Genomic DNA, 21537 nt, shown 5'->3' with positions numbered 1-21537 from the left:
CAGTTGGTCAGGATGATGTCTATGAGGGTGCCCTTGTTTACAGATTTAGGGTTGTACCTGGTGGGTTCCTTGATGATTTGTGTGAGATTGAGGGCATCTAGCTTAGATTGTAGGACTGCCGGGGTGTTAAGCATATCCCAGTTTAGGTCACCTAACAGAACAAACTCTGAAGCTAGATGGGGGGCGATCAATTCACAAATGGTGTCCAGGGCACAGCTGGGAGCTGAGGGGGGTCGGTAGCAGGCGGCAACAGTGAGAGACTTATTTCTGGAGAGAGTAATTTTCAAAATTAGTAGTTTGAACTGTTTGGGTATGGACCTGGAAAGTATGACATTACTTTGCAGGCTAACTCCCCCCCCTTTGGCAGTTCTATCTTGACGGAAAATGTTATAGTTGGGTATGGAAATCTCTGAATTTTTGTTGGCCTTCCTGAGCCAGAATTCAGACACGGCAAGGACATCAGGGTTAGCAGAGTGTGCTAAAGCAGTGAGTAAAACAAACTTAGGGAGGAGGCTTCTGATGTTGACATGCATGAAACCAAGGCTTTTTCGATCACAGAAGTCAACAAATGAGGGTGCCTGGGGACATGCAGGGCCTGGGTTTACCTCCACATCACCCGCGGAACAGAGGAGGAGTAGAATGAGGGTGCGGCTAAAGGCTATCAAAACTGGTCGCCTAGAGCGTTGGGGACATAGAATAAAAGGAGCAGATTTCTGGGCATGGTAGAATATATTCAGGGCATAATGCGCAGACAGGGGTATGGTGGGGTGAGGGTACAGCGGAGGCAAGCCCAGGCACTGGGTGATGATGAGAGAGGTTGTATCACTGGACATGCTGGTTGTAATGGGTGAGGTCACCGCATGTGTGGGAGGTGGGACAAAGGAGGTATCAGGGGTATGAAGAGTGGAACTAGGGGCTCCATTGTAAACTAAAACAATTATAACGAACCTGAACAACAGTATACAAGGCATATTGACATTTGAGAGACACATACAGCGAGGCATACAGTAATCACAGGTGTTGAATTGGGAGAGCTAGCTAAAACAGTAGGTGAGACAACAACAGCTAATCAGCTAGCACAACAACAGCAGGCAACTCAGCATTCTTTGTCTTTTATATTGTCTTTTTAAGTTATATTTTGGTTTCATCTGACCATATGACATTCTCCCAATCTTCTTCTGGATCATCCAAATGCTCTCTAGCAAACTTCAGACGGGCCTGGACATGTACTGTCTTAAGCAGGGGGACACGCCTGGCACTGCAGGATTTGAGTCCCTGGCGGCGTAGTGTGTTACTGATGGTAGGCTTTGTTACTTTGGTCCCAGCTCTCTGCAGGTCATTCACTAGGTCCCCCCTTGTGGTTCTGGGATTTTTGCTTGTGATCATTTTGACAACACGGGATGAGATCTTGCGTAAAGCCCCAGATCGAGGGAGATTATCAATGGTCTTGTATGTCTTCCATTGCCTAATAATTTCTCCCACGGTTTATTTCTTCAAACCATGCTGCTTACCTATTGCAGATTCAGTCTTCCCAGCCTGGTGCAGGTCTACTATTTTGTTTCTGGTGTCCTTTGACAGCTCTTTGGTCTTGGCCATAGTGGAGTTTGGAGTGTGACTGTTTGAGGTTGTGGACAGGTGTCTTTTATACTGATAACAAGTTCAAACAGGTGCCATTAATACAGGTAACGAGTGGAGGACATAGGAGCCACTTAAAGAAGAAGTTACAGGTCTGTGAGAGCCAGAAATCTTGCTTGTTTGTAGGTGACCAAATACTTATTTTCCACCATAATTTGCAAATAAATTCATAAAAAAATCCTAAAATGTGATTTTCTGGATTTTTCTTTCTCATTTTGTCTGTCATAGTTGAAGTGTACCTATGATGAAAATTACAGGCCTCTCTCATCTTTTTAAGTGGGAGAAATTGCACAATTGGTGGCTGACTAAATACTTTTTTGCCCCACTGTATATTAGACACATTTTTAGTCATGTTGCACGAGTTGGAACCGGTGTTTTTCTGGATCAAACGCGCCAAATAAATTGACATTTTGGAGATATAACGACAGAATTTATCAAACAAAAGGACCATTTGTGATGTTTAATGGACATATTGGAGTGCCAACAGAAGAAGATCTTCAAAGGTAAGCCATGAATTATATCGTTATTTCTGACTTTTGTGTCGTGCCTGGTGGGTTGAAATGTGATTTCATGTGTTTGTTTGATGGGGTGCTGTCTTCAGATAATAGCATGGTTGTCTTCGCCGTAAAGACTTTTTGGAATCTGACACTGTGGCTGGATTAACGAGACGTTTCTTGAAACCGATGTTAAACACTTGTATGATTAATGAATTATGAGTATTTCTGTTTTTGAAATTGGTGCGCTGCTATTTCACTGGGTGTTTTCAAATCATTCCCGTTTCTGGGATTGGCGCACGAAGGGATCACTAAGAAGTTAAGAGAAAAATGTCCTCATGTGTGCTACCAATATACCCCCAGTAGAATCCCCATATTTTAACAGTGACAGCTTCTCCATCCTAGAGGGGGGAGATCAACAATTTCCAGGCCCAGGGTCATGTGGTGACCTAAATGCCAGAACTGGACACAAACCTGAAACCCTCAGCACACAGGGGGACAAACACCTATCTGGAGGTGACAGCATTCCCTCCCCCATATCCCCCCCTAGACACAACTACAACATAACCAACAGAAATCTAATAAAATCACATAACATTTTATTGGTCACATGCAGATGTTTTTCTGAGTGTATTGAAATGTGGATCACAACTCCTGCAGCTCTGTCGGACGCTGGGTATGCACATAGTCAATGGTAGGCTTTGAGGGACTCCTATGGTAGCTACACCTATAGCTCATCTCTTGGCAGTAGTACTGTAGACTACTTTGTCACTGACCTGAACCCAGAGTCTCTTAGAGCGTTCAGTCAGTCCACTGACAGCCCTATCAGATCACAGCAAAATTACACTCTACATGAACAGAGCTTTGCTCAATCATTAGGCACATCAAGCCAAAGGAACTGAATAAGATAAGATATAGATGGAAAGTAGTATGGAAATTCACCAAGAAAAACAATTAGGCAACAAATTCAATCCCTTCTAGACAATTCACTGGACAAAATCTTTCACTGTATTAGTGAAGGTGTAAACTTGGCAGTAGAAACCCAAAATAGTATATTTGACCTCTCAGCTTCCCTATTCAAATAAAACAATTGCAAGCAGACCTCTGAAGAAAGTTATCAATGACAAATGGTTTGATGAAGAATGCAAAAACCTAAGACATTGAGTAAACTATCCAACCAAAAACATAGAGACCCAGAAAACCTGAGCCTACGCCTTCACTATGGTGAATCACTAAAACAATACAGAAATACACAGCTCAATGTAATTAAAGAATCTATAGAATCTAACCAATTTTGGAAACTCTGTTATTTGTTTAGAGTTTATCTATCCAAAAATTAGATGGATAAATCACTTCTCTAATCATTTTGGCTCTATAACAAAAAACAGCAAAAACATACACATACATGATCAAATACAAATCTAAGAATCAACTATTAAAGACCACCAGGAATCACTGGATTATCCAATTACATTGAATGAACTACAGGACAAGGAGTGAGTGTTTTAATTTTAAAAAAGAAACAATGAACACGAAACAAATGCACCGACATGAAAAGAGTCAATAACACCTGAAGAAAAAAACAAAGGCAAGTGAAAGATATAGGGAAGATAATCAAGGAGGTGATGGAGTCCAGGTGAGTTTCATGAGGTGCAGGTGCAGGTGCACGAGACCATGGTGACAGGTGTGCGGAAGAATCAGCAGCCTGATGACCTAGAGGCAGGAGAGAGAGAATACGTGACAGTAGCCTAAATAAAAATAAAAATAATATACACAAATTCCAATTAGCTATACGTAACATCATCCTTAGCTCTGGAATCTTCCCCAATATTTGGAACCAAGGACTGATCACCCCAATCAACAAAAGTGGCGAAAAACTTGACCCCAATAACTACCGGGGGATATGTGTCAACAGCAACCTTGGGCAAATCCTCTGCATTATCATTAACAGTAGACGTTGTAACGGTTCTCTTGTGGTGAAGGAGAGTCGGACCAAAATGCGGCGTGTAGATTGTGATCCATGTTTAATAAACAAACGTAAAAACACGAATCAATACAAACACTACAAAAACAATGAACGTAATGAAAACCGAAACAGTCCTATCTGGTGCAAACACAGAGACAGGAACAATCACCCAACAACCACACAGTGAAACCCAGGCTACCTAAATATGGTTCCCAATCAGAGACAATGACTAACACCTGCCTCTGATTGAGAACCATATCAGGCCAGACATAGAAATAGACAAACTAGACATGAAACATAGAATGCCCACTCAGCTCACACCCTGACCAACCAAAACATAGAAATATACAAAGTAAACTATGGTCAGGGTGTGACAGACATGTACATTTCCTCAGTGAAAACAATGTACTGAGCAACTATCAAATTGGCTTTAAACCAAATTACTGTACGACAGACCACATTCACCCTGCACGCCTTAACAAACAAATCAAAACAAAGGCAAAGTATTCTCATGCTTTGTTGATTTCAAAAAAGCTTTAGACTCAATTTGGCATGAGGGCCTGCTATACACATTTATGTAAGTGGTGTTGGGGGAAAATATGCAACATTATAAAATCCATGTATACAAACAACAAGAGTGTGGTTAAAATTGGCAAAATACACACATTTATTTCCACAGGGCTGGGGGGTGAGACAGTGATGCAGCTTAAGCCCCACCATCTTCAATGTTATATATCAAAGAATTGGCAAGGCCATTAGAAGGGTCTGCAGCACCCCGCCTCCCCCTACTAGAATCTGAAGTCAAATTGCCCTTTATGGTTGTGAGGTCTGGGGTCCGCAAAACCAACCAATAATTCACAAAATGGGACAAACACCAAATTGAGAATCCACATGCAGAATTCTGCAAAAATATACAACGTAAAACACCAAATAATGCATGCAGAGCAGAATTAGGCTGATACCCACTAATTATCAAAATCCAGAATAGAGCTGTTAAATTCTGCATCCACCTAAAAGGAAGCAAATTCCTAAACCTTCCATAACAAAGCCATCACCTACAGAGAAATTAACCTGGAGAAGATCCCCCTGATCCTGCAGCTCTGTTCACAAACAGACCGCACAGAGCCCCAGGACAGCAACACAATTAGACCAAACCAAATCATGGGAAAACAAAAAGATAATTTTAAAAATGTAAGCAAACTGGAATGCTATTAGGCCTTAAACAGACAGTAAACAGTGGCAGAATACCTGACCACCATGACTGACCCAAAATTAAGGAAATCTTTGACGATGTACAGACTCAGTGAGCATAGCCTTGCTATTAAGAATGGACACGGACACGGAGACACGGAGCCACGCAGACCTGGCTCTCAAGAGAAGACGGGCTATGTGCACACTGCCCACAAAAGGAGGTGGAAACTGAGCTGCACTTCCTCCTGCCAAATGTATGACCTTAACAGACACATATTTCCCTGAGATTTCCCTACATATTTTCCTCAGATTACACAGACCCACAAAGAATTCGAAAACAAATCCAATTTTGATAAACTCCCATATCTATTGGGTGAAATACCACAGTAAGATTTGTGACCTGAAAAAAAAAGCGCAACAAGTGAAGAACAATCACCATTAAAAATACAACTTATATTTATGTTTATTTATTAAACTATTTGCACGTCAGTATAACAATGTATATATACAGAATATGACATTTGAAATGTCTTTATTCTTTTGGAATATTTTTCAATTGTAATGTTTACTGTACAATTTTTATTGTTTATTCCACTTTTGTTTATTTTCTCTTTCACTTGATTTGGCATTGTAAACATATTTCCCCCATGCCAACAATGCCCCTTAAATTTAAATTGAATTTGAGAGTGAGAGAGAGAGAGACATTTTGGCCCCTCAAAGGGGGAAAAGGCATACTGGCTCCTGTCCTTCGTGTTTTGTTGGACCATTTGCCATGCTGCCAGAGGTGACAGAGAGCACAAATTAAGGCAGAGCCTACATCTACGTCCTAAATTGTCATGCCTTAGCCATTGGCTTCCTACACCAGCAATATAGTGGCTTGCGAAAGTATTCACCCCTTTGGCATTTTTCCTATTTTGGTGCCTTACAACCTGGAATTAAAATAGATTTTTGGGGGTTTGGATCATTTCATTTACACAACATGCCTACCACTTTGAAGATGCAAAATATTTTTTATTGTGCAACAAACAAGAAATAAGATCAAAAAATGAAAACTTGAGAGTTAATGACTGTTCACCCACCAAGAGTCAATACTTTGTAGCGCCACTTTTTTCAGCAATTACTGCTGCAAGTCTCTTGGGGTATGTCTCTGAGCTTGGCACATCTAGCCACTGAGACTTTTGGCCATTCTTCAAGGCAAAACTGCCTTACTCCGCTGGTGTACAACAAGATTTAAATCATACCACAGATTCTCAATTAGATTGAGGTCTGGGCTTTGACTAGGCCATTCCTAGACATTTAAATGTCCCTTTAAACAACTTGAGTATTGCTTTAGCAGTGTGTCCTGCTGGACGGTGAACATCTGTCCCAGTCTCAAATCTCTGGAAGACTGAAACAGGTTTCCCTCAATGATTTCCCTGTATTTAGCACCATTCATCATTCCTTCAATTCTGACCAGTTTCCCAGTCCTCCCTGCCAACGAACAACATCACTGTGGAGATGGTGTTCTTGGGGTGATGAGAGATGTTGGATTTGCGCCAGACATAGCGTTTTCCTTGATGGCCAAAAAGCTATATTTGTCACATCGTATCAGAGTACCTTCTTCCATATTTTTGGGGAGTCTCCACATGCCTTTTGGCGAACACAAAACGTGTTTGCTTATTTTTTCTTTTCTGGACACTCTTCTGGGTTTGTTGTGGTGCCATATTCTTTCAATTTTGTAATAATGGATTTATCGGTGCTCCATTGAATGTTCAAAGTTTCTGATATTTTTTATAACCCAACCCTGATCTGTACTTCTCCAAAACTTTGTCCATGACCTGTTTAGAGAACTCCTTGGTATTCATAGTGTCGCTTGCTTGGTGGTGCCCCTTTCTTAGTGGTGTTGCAGACTCTGGGGCCTTTCAGAACAGGTGTATATATACTGAGATCATGTGACAGATCATGTGACACTTACATTGCACACAGGTGGACTTGATTTAACCAATTATGTGGCTTCTGAAGGTAATTGGTTGCACCAGATCTTATTTAGGGGCTTTATAGCAAAGGGGATGATTACATATGCACGCACCACTTTACCATTTGTAAACGTTTTTTTCAAAATTTGGACTATTTTGTGTATGTCCATTACATGAAATACAAATAAAAATCCATTTAAATTGCAGGTTGTAATGCAACAAATTTGGAAAAATGCCAAGGGGGATGAATACTGTTCATGAATTGAACTATCATTTTAATATCGTGAAAATAGTCATCTGATAATCTAAACATAGTGTAAAACTGAGGGGTGGAAAACTGAGGGGTTTGAGAAAACACATAAAACCTGTGACCCGTAGATAGAAAATGTGAAATGCAGCATCATATGATGCAAAATGCATCATACAGGGATGATTTCTGTATTTTGAAAGTTATATATCTTGAAAACCTGATTGGTGACAAGCAAAACGTTTTAGGGCTATGTCAACTATGGACTAATGAAACAAATACCAAAACATATATTTTGGGTGGACATTTCCTTTTAAATGAAGTTGTCAACCCTGTTACTTTATTTGGCACTTACTATATTCTTTTTTTTGGTCGGGGGGGATAAAGAAGTTCAAGATGTGCTTTTTATGACAGAATGTTAATATTATGTGAAATCAGACAAAGTTACACTTCTCAAAAGGCACTGAATAGGTGGAGCGACCCAGCTACACTCTGAGTCCTTCAGTGTACTAGCTTGCTACCTTCTGAATTCCTCCATTGCAGTATTTAAGCCTTGTTCATATTGCTCTCAGTTGAAGCTATGTCACATGAGATGTTGCCTCCGTATAATCCCGGTTTCGGCAATCCAATTATTGCATTTTCTACAGAGGTTGGTTAAATTTACCACTTTAATCACTGGAATCAATCAATATGCGGCTCTACTGCATGACCAGTAAATGAGGGAGCAGAGCAGCAGCCTCTGTTGAAAATCCTGCAGGAGAGACCTCGGCAGGCTGCTCACAACCATGAATAGAACAAGCCCCACAGCAGAGGTGAATATCTGCTTCCCAAATGGCACCTTGCTCCCTCGTGTTCTACTTTTGATCAGAGCCGAAAGGGGTCTATAGGGTGAGATTTGTGATTAACTGTAGTATTACAGCATTGTCAGTAAACCAATATGCATGTACTGTAACACACTATTCACACAGGACATTATTAAAATGGCCCTTCAGAATCTCTTCTTAACTGTATAAGCCAGGCCCACATTGTAATACTGTATTTTCATGTCTAAAACAGACTAGAAGGGTCAATTATATGTTTACTGTGCATTTTGTCATGTTATACTGCTGGCATATTTGAATACATACTTCTACTTTGCCCTCAGTGACTGCACTTGTCCATGGTGAGCAATCAAACATTGTCACAATAACAAGAATATGTACTATTCTCTTAAAAGAAACATTTGACGATATGATTATAATTATTATTCTGACTACATGTTTGTTATTATAGCTGCATGGTGTCAACAAGAGCGGAGCATCTCGCTAATTGTACCTATTGTGAGGAAGAAAGTGTGTAGCATCAAGGGGCTAATACCTGTCTGATACCCTGCAATGCACCAACTCAATATGGATTAATTCTGATCAAATTAAAAAACAGTATTATTCTCATAGCTACTCATGTTGTATATTCCAAACATGTATCTCAGGTATCTAGAATATGTTTTATGTATGACATTAAATCTTGGAATAGTTCCATAGGCTGTTTACCAAATGGCACTCCATTGCCTTTACAGTGCACTACTTTGGACCAGGGCCTCTAGTCAAAAGTAGTGCACTATATAGGGAATATGGTGCCATTGGAGACGTAGTCTCACTGTTTGTCTAAACTACCCCTAAGAAAACCATAAAACCCCTTCAGATAGGGCTGCTTTATCGCTCATGTATATTATCACCTCTCTCTCTGTTAATGTTATAATTTTGTTAACACGATTTCTGTTTGCCTTTTTGGGAGGAAGGCACAGTGATGCCGAAATGTTGGTAAATACCCATTAAATTGCTGGGAGTTTATATATGGAGTGTATGAGTTTCATTATTTTAATAGTTTATTTGTGTAAATCCCAAAAAGGCAAACAGAAGTGTACGAATGGGATTTACTAATGTGATAATTTGATTGCAGCGTGCATAGGTCTGCATTTTATTGATTAGTGTGTTAAAACTTGGGAAAAAATGCACTGAGGCAGAACCGGTAGAGCATTGGTGTCAAACTCATTTTTCCCCAGGGCCCGCATTCACTCTTCCATAAGGTCCGGAGGGCTGCACAGATTCTTTTAAATATTTCTTCATTGTCAAAATGAGCAATACAGTGCATTCTGATTCACAAGATGGTGCCGACAGAGATGGCAGCTCTGTCAGAAGTAGTGCACTATATAGGGAATATGTTTTTTTTAAATGTATTATTTCATAAATTTTTAGCCCAGAAAATCTTAAGTGTTATTACATACAACCAGGAAGAACTATAGCATATCAGAGCATTGTAAACATACCAGCACTACGACCAGGAATTAGACTTTCCCAAAGCGGGTCCTTTGGCTGAACCACTCAGACCATTTGAGCTGATTCCAGAGGCTGACCCAAAACAACAACACCAGAGGATAGGTAGAGAGAGCGGTCTTCTGGTCAGACTTCAGAGGCGTGCACAACACCCACCGCTTATGAGTATATTTCTCACTAATGTCCAGTTGCTAGATAACAAGGTAGACAAAATTAGGGTAACGGTTGCTTTCCAGAGAGACATCAGGGATTGTAACATACTCTGTTTCACGGAAACATGGCTCTCTCGGGATATGCAGTCGGAGTTGGTACAGCCACCTGGATTCTTTGTGCGTCACGCCGACTGGAATAAACAAGGTTACCTAAATTTGATCAGCATATTGACTGTAGCACTCACGCTGGTAAAACACTGGATCACTGCTACTCTAACTTCTGCGATGCATACAAGGCCTTCCCCCGTCCTCCTTTCGGCAAATCTGACCATGACTCCACTTTGTTCCTCCCTTCCTATAGGCAGAAACTCAAACAGGATGTACCCATGCTAAGGACTATTCACCACTGGTCTGACCAATCGAAATCCACCCGTCAAGATTGTTTTAATCACACGGACTGGGACATGTTCCAGGTAGCCTCAGAGAATAATATTGACGTATACACTGATTCGGTGAGTGAGTTTATAAGGAAGTGTAGAGCAGATGGTGTACCTACTGTGACTAATAAACCCTACCCTAACCAGAAACCGTGGATCGATGGCAGCATTCGCGCAAAACTGAAAGCAAGAACCACTGCGTTTAACCATGGAAAGGTGACTGGGAATATGGTCAAATACAAACAGTGTGGTTATTCCCCTCCACAAGGCAATCAAACAAGCGAAATGTCAGTTTAGAGACAATGTGGAGAAGTAATTCATCGACTCAGACACGAGACATATGTTGCAGGGTTTACAGACAGTCACGGACTAGAAAAGGAAAAACAGTCAAGTCACGCACACCGATGTCTTGCTTCAGGACAAACTAAACACCTTCTTTGCCTGCTTTGAGGATAATACAGTGTCACCGACTCGGCCCGCTACCAAAGCCTGTGGGCTCTTCTTCTCCGTGGCCGATGTGAGTAAGACATTTAAACGTGTTAACGCTCGCAAGGCTGCCGGCCCAGATGGCTTCTCAAGCCGTGTCCTCAGAGCATGCGCAGACCAGCTGGCTGGTGTGTTTACGGACATTTTCAATCTATCCCTATCCCCGTCTTCAAGATGGCCACCATTGTTCCTGCAACGAAGACGTCAAAGGTAACTGAACTAAATGACTATCGCCCCATAGCACCCACTTCTGTCTTCAAATCAAATCAAATGTATTTATATAGCCCTTCGTACATCAGCTGATATCTCAAAGTGTTGTACAGAAACCCAGGCTAAAACCCCAAACAGCAAGCAATGCAGGTGTAGAAGCACGGTGGCTAGGAAAAACTCCCTAGAAAGGCCAAAACCTAGGAAGAAACTTAGAGAGGAACCAGGCTATGTGGGTGGCCAGTCCTCTTCTGGCTGTGCCGGGTGGAGATTATAACAGAACATGGCCAAGATGTTCAAATGTTCATAAATGACCAGCATGGTCAAATAATTATAATCACAGGCAGAACAGTTGAAACTGGAGCAGCGGCACGGCCAGGTGGACTGGGGACAGCAAGGAGTCATCATGCCATGTAGTCCTGAGGCATGGTCCTAGGCCTCAGGTCCTCCGCGAGAGAGAAAGAAAGAGAGAAAGAGAGAATTAGAGAGCACACTTAAATTCACACAGGACACCGGATAGGACAGGAGAAGTACTCCAGATAAAAACAAACTGACCCTAGCCCCCCGACACAAACTACTGCAGCATAAATACTGGAAGCTGAGTCATCATGAAGTGCTTTGAGAGGCTAGTCAAGGATCATATCACTTCAACCTGTTCATTGACTAGAGCTTAGCATTCAACACCATAGTACATTCCAAGCTCATCATTAAGCTTGAGGCCCTGGGTCTCAACACCGCCCTGTTCAATTGGGTCATGGACACAACATCGCCACTTCGCTGATCCTCAACACTTGGTTGCCACAAGGGTGCGTCCTCAGCCCCCTCCTGTACTCACTGTTCACCCATGACTGCGTGACCAGGCATGCCTCCAACTCAATAATCAAGTTTGCAGACGTCACAACAGTAGTAGGCTTGATTACCAACAACGACGAGACAGCCTACAGAGAGGAGTTGAGGGCACTCGGAGTGTGGTGTCAGGAAAACAACCTCTCACTCAACGTCAACGGCTGTATCACCGGCTGGTACGGCAAATGCACCGCTCACAATCGCAAGACTCTTCATAGGGTGGTGGGCAAACTACTTGCCCTCCAGGACACCAACACCACCCGATGTCACAAAAAGGCTAAAATGATCATCAAGGACAACAACCACCCGAGCCACTGCCTGTTCACCCCACTACCATCCAGAAGGAGAGGTCAGTACGAGTGCATCAAAGCTCAGACCAAGAGACCTGAAAACAGCTTCTATCTCAAGGCCATCCTACTGTTAAACAGCCATCACTAACACAGAAAGGATGTTGCCTACATGCAGACTTTAAATCATTGGCCACTTTAATAAATGGATCACTAGTCACTTTAATAATGGCAATCTAACAATGTTTATATATCTTGCGTAACGCATCTCATATGTATATATTGTATTTTATACCATCTATTGCAACTGCCTATGCCGCTCTGTCATTGCGCATCCATATATTTACATGTATACATTCTTGATTAATTCCTTTACTTAGATTTGTGTGTATTGGGAAGTTGTTGTGGAATTGTTAGATTACATGTTAGATATTGCTGCACTGTCAGAACTAGAAGCACAAGCATTTTGCTACACTTGCAAAAACATCTGCTAACCATGTGTATGTGACCAAAACAATTTGATTTGGAAAGTATTTACATATTTTGTTATGTTACAACGCTATTCTAAAATTGATTACATACTTTTTTCCACTCAACAATCTACACCCTTTAATGACACAGTGAAAACCGTTTTTTTAAGAAATGTTTGCAAATGTATTAAAAATAAAAACAGAAATACCTTATTTACAAGTATTTACAAGTATTCAGACCCTTTGCTATGAGACTCGAAATTGAGCTCTGGTGCGTCCTGTTTCAATTGATCATCCTTGAGAGGTTTCTACAACTTGATTGGAGTACACCTGTGGTAAATTCAATTTATTGGACATGACTTGGAAAGGCATACTCCTGTCTATATAAGGTTCCACAGTTGACAGTGCATGTCAGAGCAAACACTGGCCATGAGGTCGAAGGAATTTTCCGTAGAACTACAAGACAGGATTGTGTCTTGAGAAGGGTACCAAAAAATGTCTGCAGCATTGAAGTTCCCCAAGAACACAGTGGCCTCCATCGTTCTTAAATTGAAGTAGTTTGGAACCAACAAAACCTTTCCTAGAGCTAGCTGCCCGGCCAAACTAAGAAATCGAGGCAGAAAGGCCTTGGTCAGGGAGGTGACCAAGAACCTGATGGTTACTCTGAAAGATCTATGCGGTTCCTTCCAGAAGCACAACTATCTCTGCAGCACTCCACCAATCAGGCCTTTATGGTAGAGTGGCAAGACAGAAGCCACTCCTCAGTAAAAAAGCACATAACAGCCCACTTGGAGTTTGGCAAAAGGCACCTAAAGAAACAAGATTCTCTGGTCTCTGATGAAACCAAGATTGAACTCTTTGGCCTGAATGCCAAGCTTCATATTTGAAGGAAACCTAGTACCATCACACCAGTAAAGCATGGTGGTGGTGGCAGCATCATGCTGTTGGAAGATTTTTCAGTGGCAGGGACTGGGAGACTAGTCAGGATTGAGGAAAGATGAACAGAGCAAATGAAAACCTGCTTCAGAACGCTCAGGACCTCAGACTGGGGTGAAGGTTCTCCTGCCAACAGGACAAGGACCCTAAGTAGACAGCCAAGACAACGCAGGAGTGGCTTTGGGACGAGTCTTTGAATGTCCATGAGTGGCCCAGCCAGAGCCCCGACTTACTTGAACCCGATTGGAAATCTCTGGAGAGACCTGAAAATAGCTCCCCATCCAACCTTATTATTTCAGTAAAAAAATGTTATACATTTGCACAATATATACATTTTTAATCCATTTTAGAATAAGGCTGTAACGTAACAAAATGTGGAAAAAGTCAAGGGGTCTGATTTACTTTACAAATGCACTGTATATAGGGGTGGCTGGTAGCCTAGTGGTTAGTGCGTTGGGCCAGTAACTAAAAGGTTGCTAGATTGAATCCCCGAGCTGACAAGGTAAAAAAAATCTGTCATTCAACCCCTGAACAAGGCAGTTAACCCACTGTCCCTAGACAGTCATTTTAAATAATAATTTGTTCTTAACTGACTTGCCTCGTTAAATAATGGTAAAATAAATATAGGAATTTCTAATGCTCCCTGACCGTCTGGCATTAATTTAGGTGATTATTAGCGAGATGGACAAGGTTAAGTAATGGTATAAATGTAGGTCCATTATCATTTCTACAGTTTCAAATTTGGTTTCAATCCTTTTAGTGTATTGAGCTCGTTTGTTTTTTACTCAAACGACCCATGTGCCGGGTGGTATGGGTTGGATAGTTCTTCCTTACAAAATACATTTCACTTATTTTCTAACTGTACTGTACAACAAATCAACAAAAACTATCTTTCTGCAGTGCTTAAAAGCTTTAATCCTCTAGTCTGTTGGGCTCTGGAGTATGTGGCATGTTAAATAAAGTGTACTTGTCTGCCTCCTCATTAATGACTGTCTTTGTATAATTGATTATCATTGCTTGCCTAATGGAATTTTTTATTTGTATCATTTAACATTTGGCTTCTAATTCATGTGGGGAATGGGCCTATTATTTTTTGGGTGTTTGTATTTATTTTTCAACTTTAACTGTGCTGTTATGAATCAATTTGCAGGGTCTGAAAAAAGAATGTCACTCCTGGGGTTTCTGTATTGGATTGCTATACTTACTTATTCTAAATTAATCACAATCCAGTCAGTCTCCACTTTGGGACATCAATTGATTTACTTATGAGCATTAAAAACTTCACTGTACAGCAGACTAGTACAAAAACAGGTACAATGAGAGGGAGGGGCAGGTAGATAGCTTACGTTGTATAACATATTTAGCTATTGAAGGGCACAACTCTTAGATTATATGAGGAACAGATATGTGTATTGGACAAGCCTCGGCTTGCATGGAGTTGGACTCCACGCAAGTACCTGTGTGGTACCTGTGTGGTAAAAACAAATCCCTCTTGTGGGACTTATTGTTGGCTCCTGAGAACTACAGTACATCTTGCTTGAGGGAAACATGTGGTCCATGTCGGGTCACATTGGCCATCATTTCTGCGTTAACATTGTTGGTTTGATGTCCTGTACAGGGAAAAAACACTTCCATGCCAACAGGTGTATTGCACGTGGCCAAAGAAAAGCCTTCTAACATGGTGCTACTCTGTGTCCCAAATGGAACCATATTCCGTTCATGTAGGGAATAGGGTGCCATTTGGGATGGAACCATAGCAATCGTACAAAGAGAAGCTGCACTGTGAAGTGGTGAAAGAACTGGGTCAAGCCAGTTCATATGCCCCCAGGCCTACCTGTCAGACTAAATCAGATTTTGCAGATATGGATATTTTTGTTTTTACTTAAAGGGATACTTCAGTTTTTTTGTTGTTGCAATGAGGTCCTTTATCTACTTCACCAGGGTCAGATATGCCTCTGTGTCCAGTATGAACAAAGTTAGAGGTATTGTAGTTTCGCGAACCAATGCTAATGTAACCGATGTGAAATTGCTACCTAGTTAGCGGTGTTGCGCGCTAATAGCGTTTCAATTGGTGACGTCACTCGCTCGGAGTCCTTGAAGTAGTTGTTCCCCTTGCTCTGCAAGGGCCTTGGCTTTTGTGGCGCAATGGGTAACGATCCTTCGAGGGTGGCTGTTGTCGATGTGTGCAGAGGGTCCCTGGTCCGAGCCCAGGTAGGGGCGAGGTGAGGGACGGAAGCTATACTGTTACACTAACTAGCATTAGCGCAATGACTGGAAGTCTATGAGTATCTGCCAGCAAGCTATCCCTTTAAGGAAAACATGCACATGCTAAAGCAGAGCATTGAGAGCATTATTACACTTGTAATGTGAGCATAAAACCATCTTAGAGCAGACACATTTAGAAGAAAAGGTACCTGTGTGCTGGATATACCTATTGTTGGGAGTGCAGTCATGTAGATTATATGCACATCCCAAATCCCTAGAGCTGGGGCAAAAAAATATGCTGCTTTGTATATACTGTTTGTGGTTTTAGGAGCACATATCCTACTATGTAGGGTTTTTTCATTGTATTCTGTAGGTGCAGTCAGTCCCATCGACTCGCTTCATGAACTGCCTTTACTTGAAACTGTTCTCCCCCAGTGGTCTCTTTGAATCATTAGCAGTATCATTGTTTGGACTGAACCTGTCCTTTTCCTCTTGTCTTGCAGCTGCATACTGATCTGGATAAGGGTGAGAGCGAGGTGAAGTACACTCTCATGGGAGAAGGGGCCGGCTCCATTTTCACCATTGACGCAACGACCGGGGACATCCATGCCTTAAGAAGCCTTGACAGGGAGGTGAAGCCTTATTACACCCTCCGCGCGCAGGCTGTCGATATCGACACCAACAGGCCCCTGGAGCCCGAATCAGAGTTTGTAATCAAGGTCCAGGACATCAACGACAATGAGCCAAAGTTTCTAGAAGGGCCATACACAGCCAGTGTCCCTGAGATGTCACCTGTAGGTAAGAAGAAATATCACCAAAGACGTTGTTGGTCCCCTGCTTCTACATCTGCATTGCTTGCTGTTGGGGGTTTTAGGCTGGGTTTCTGTATAGCACTTTCTGACATCAGCTGATGTAAAAAAGGGCTTTATAAATACATTTGATTGATTGATAGTGCACTACTTTTGACCAGAGAAAAGTAGAGCACTATGTAAGGAATAGGGTACAATTTGGAATGCAGACATAATTTTTAAAAATGCTTCAATTACCTGCAAATATGACATAACAAAATAGATGCATTTCTCAGAATTTAAAACTATCACAGAGTTTTAAATCGAGACAGAGTACACAAATATATTATAAGACAGGGAGTGTTATAGCCACAGATCGAACAAGAGGGAAGAAAACAGATCAACAGATTTAGACTTTTCAGCAAGCGAGCCAGTTATGCCCAAAGTGCATGAGTACATTGCGGATCGAGGCTCGTCTTTATGCTCTCTACCTCACGGAAGGGAGCTCAAGGTAATTCACTCAGATTGGCTCCTCTTCTTCTGAATAGCAATGGAGCCCTGGTGAAGAGAACAGCATATTAGATATCTCCAAATGCTGAATGGAGCAAGGTACAGTCAATGTACAATGTAATGTTTCAAATCACCATGGTCCCTTTCAAGCTGATCTAAAACATGGCCCAGTCTTCTACTCCATGTAGGTAAACAGAGCTGGAAGGCAGTGTGTGTGTGTGTGTGTGTGTGTGTGTGTGTGTGTGTGTGTGTGTGTGTGTGTGTCTGTGCCTGTGCCTGTGCCTGTGCCTGCGGGTGGATGTGTGTTCCGAATCAGGGGCAGGAATGTAGGACCTGCCGGTGAAAAGACTGTTTCCTTTATATGAGGGATTGAGCAGGAGGGCTGTATGCTTTGGGAATGATGATTATTTTCAGATGATTCTGCAGAGTGTGTGTGTGATAAATGGTTCAATACGGCATTGATGGAGTGTGTACCTGAGAAAAATATGAATCACTTCTAATTACATTAATAAAATGTATGGAACTGATAATGCTTCCTTGGGCAAATGGGCGTGGATTCAAAAGACCATTTTTGATGAGTACTGTATTTTTATTTCAAAGAACTTCAAGGAACTGGAATGAGCCAAGTTAAAAGTGGTGTTATAAGGGCACAAGGCGAGACCCAAATGCAGACACAGGAGGCAGATGGTTGAGCTCTGATATTTATTATGACAGAAGGGATAGGAAAAAGGCAGGTCGGGTACAGGTGAGAGTTCATAAATCAGGTCAGAGTCCAAACAGTACCAGGCGATAGGCAGGCTTGTGTCAGGACAGGCAGGGGTTCAGACAGGTGGGCTCAGAGTCAGGACAGGCAAGGGTCAAAACCAGGAGGGCAAGAAAAGAGAGACTGGGAAAGCAGGAGCTGAGAAAAAAAACGCTGGTTGACTTGACAAACAAGACGAACTGGCACAGAGAGACAGGAAACACAGGGGTAAATACTCAGGGGAAAACAAGCGACACCTGGAGGGGGTGGAGACAAGCACAAGGACAGGTGAAACAGATCAGGACATGACAGGTGTATAGTTTGTTTAGCTATTATTAACCCATTTTAAACAATGCACTTGTATTTAAAAGCTTTATGGAACTGGAGCTGTTTATAAAAGGATTGTATCACTAAAAAGCACAAGCAAAAGCATTAATACAGTACGTGCTGATAAACCAGTACAAAGTAACTACCTATAGTAGTTAAAGTGTAAATTACCAGCATCTCAGCTCCATTATACCCGGATGCGTGGTGCAGGGCTTTGTTAAGAAGGATTAACACTCTAATCTCTCTCACCTAATGTTTTCATACAATTGTTATCATCTGCTCATAGCGCAAATCCTGTTTAATGGAGCCTTGCTAAAACCAACTAAGGGATTAACATGTGTCAATGGCCATTTGTGGATGTAGCTTCCCTTGGATGTCCACCTAGCATACTGTACAGTACCAGCCTGTACACATGGACTAAAAAAGACATATCTCATTTAGCCACAGTAGTGATTTCATTGAGCTTGTAGATAGAATCATTTCCAATTGGATTGAATTGTAGATATACATGCTTCTGTAGAGTCAGTGGATTAATGCAATGCTGTTTTAGATTCAAGCTACAGTTATTAACTCTGTTCCTGGTACTGCAGGAAGTTTGAATGGCTGCCATCTTGTTTCCTATTCCTGCTGTGGATGGCTCTTTGTTTCCTTAATGCTTGCGATGTCTAATGAATGAGTATCTTTTGGCTAAACATCCACTTGCATAGTTCTGCAAATGTAGATTTCACATAGTTAAAAATTCAACGTTCCAATATTGCACATTTATCTTCTATCGTATCCTCTTCACACTTTAGCCTCTGTGGCTCTGTCCCAAATGGCTCCCTATTCCCTACATAGGGCATTACTTTTGACCTGAGGCCTGGTCAAAATTAGTGCACATTTTAGGGAAAAGAATGCCATTTGTGATGCATTCATGGTGGCACAAGCCGCTAAGCTGTATGGGAAAAAAACCTTACAAAACGACTCCATCTGAATGATGCAAATGTATGTGTTTGCTTCACAGGGACTTATGTGATGCAGGTGACAGCCACAGATGCAGATGACCCTACCTATGGAAACAGTGCCAGAGTGGTCTACAGCATCCTCCATGGCCAGCCATACTTCTCTGTGGATCCCAAGACTGGTAAATAAGATGGGCAACATCTTGGTACTTTTTGTCAATGTTGAATGCTGTTATGTTTATAGATTGTTTGAAATAACAAAAAGGGGGGATACCTGTCTGTCTAAACAATGACAATAGCTTACTTATGTAATGACGTGGCCCTTTCTGGGTGTAGATCGTGGCTTCCCCCTCTCTCCTACACCCAGGTTCTGTTATCTCAGGTTGTGAATTCCTGGCGGAGACTCTCTCCCCCTGGCCATGCAGAAAGAGAGAATACGGAGAGAGAACAAGTGATTTCACTTGGCCAAACTCCTAAATCCCCAAAATGGGAGAATTAAACTATATGTCTAGTTGTGAGAATGTGGGAAGGGTCCATGGATACTTAAGGTATGGTATGATGAGTGGGTCTCATTTGGTGACCTCATGGAGGACAGGAAACACGTATAACTATATCTCTGAATGTGTACATTTCTCAATTGTGGGGTTTGCATCTAATTATTGTATAAAATGAATGAGTAATGTGAAACTATTTGTAAAATTATGTAATGGGACGTTAACCTTCAGAATGAGACGATTGTATTCCCTGTAAAGTTTAACTAAGTCATTGGCCCCCGTGAGTCCAGACATGATCAGGCGTCATGGAACCGCCCTTTTCTAGTGTTACGAATAAAACACCCTCCTGAGGAAATCCTCTTAAGACTAAGCAAACCCCCAGTGTGAGCTGTGGTTGCAATGGTTGAGTACCAAGACTAGAAAACCATACCACGTAGAGTCAGTTGGCTACACGGGTGGAAATGGTTCAACTCTGAGACTATTGATCCCTACAGAATAAGAGCAAATCTTAGATACTAATTACTAGTCTGCAGTCTGAAATTATGTAAACCTGGGATGCGAATACTGACAACCGCCGAAACATCTACTCTAAGAACATTGGACGCCTGACGGATCCATTACAACAGACACTGTCAGGAGCCGCCGATAGAGCTACCACCATGAGTAACCAAAGTCTCTCTGATGAACTGACTCTCCAGCAGATGGACCGACGATTCCAACAGAGAAGACAACAACGACATATGGGCATAAATATATTAATTGCAATTACTCCCGAATGAGCGAGGGTTCATGTGCAAAGGATTAGCATTTCAATTAATATAACTTTACACTGTGTGTAGTGATCCATTTTGTCTTTCCCGCTCCTTTATCGGTCCACACCCCCTTTTCTTTGTATACCAAGCCGTCATATCGGTTCAGCCCACTAAGGGAGCTTCCTTATCATTGTTAATAACCAATACCTACTGTTTGTTTGTTATGCATTTCTGTGATCATTTAGTTAGTTAGTAAATAAATTATTAAGCCAATTGGTGTATGGATGACTCATAGTTTAGCCTGGGTTCGTGCAAATAACCAACCATTTACAACGTTTGGAATGAGACTGACGTAAGGTAAAGAATAATGAATTAATAGAAGACGAATTGATCAGATATTAAAATATCTGAGGAGTTGTATTCTGAAAAATATAACTTTGTAATCTGTAGATTTTCCGTGGTTCCCCGACTTCCTAGTTAATTACAGTTGCATGATTAGTTTAATCATGTAATAATAATTACAGAGAATTTATTAGATAAAATAACAGTCTTCACCTTTAATGATACTAAAGACACTTCATAAAAGATGAATGCCAAGTTCTGTAGCTGTGAATGTGTAATAGACGGGCAGATATTCTAACTTTTTAACATTAGTATGGACAAGGTGTTGTCTTCAACTTAATTACACATTATCGATCCGAATAAACAAATGAGCGAAATATCTTGATTTGATTACAGGGTAATGGATTAGAATCAGTGACACGCTATAACTTCCATTTCTTTACTGTGGACTGATAAGGTTCTCTATCATTGCTATACTTCTTTACAAAAGCAGGAAAAACAATCAATAATAGCGCCTACAAATTACTTTTCACATACCTCAATACTAGGAAATTGGGATTAGGCCGGTTAGTGTATGGCAGCAGTTAAATTCTGTAGCTAGTATAGTCATATAATTAAATGTGTGCAGTGCTCACAGCTTTGTCCTCTGTAAAAGTGTAAATTTAAACTAGAAAAGGGCATTTCCTGAAGAAAATGTGTGTGCTTGCTTGTCTTGAAGGAATTATGGTGTGCAATAGTAGTGGTAGTGACTGCAAACATAATGGTAGTGGGTCTAGATCTATGCCAGTGTCAAGGGATCAGCACCTCGTTGACCC

At 41.5% G+C, this 21537-nt stretch overlaps 1 protein-coding gene across 1 annotated transcript in view; it reads left to right on the top strand.

Annotated features, from left to right (window-relative positions):
• The window catches only part of LOC109900200 (cadherin-12), a 197619-nt gene that overhangs the window by 110949 nt on the left and 65133 nt on the right, over positions 1–21537 (top strand). The window contains exons 3-4 of the mRNA XM_020495904.2: positions 16330–16624; positions 19197–19316. Of these exons, the coding sequence (XP_020351493.1) occupies positions 16330–16624; positions 19197–19316 (415 nt within the window). The remainder of the gene's footprint in view (positions 1–16329; positions 16625–19196; positions 19317–21537) is intronic.

Source organism: Oncorhynchus kisutch, linkage group LG11 (genome assembly GCF_002021735.2).
Source record: "Oncorhynchus kisutch isolate 150728-3 linkage group LG11, Okis_V2, whole genome shotgun sequence".
NCBI lineage: Eukaryota > Metazoa > Chordata > Actinopteri > Salmoniformes > Salmonidae > Oncorhynchus > Oncorhynchus kisutch.
This window is presented reverse-complemented; position numbering and strand designations above follow the sequence as displayed.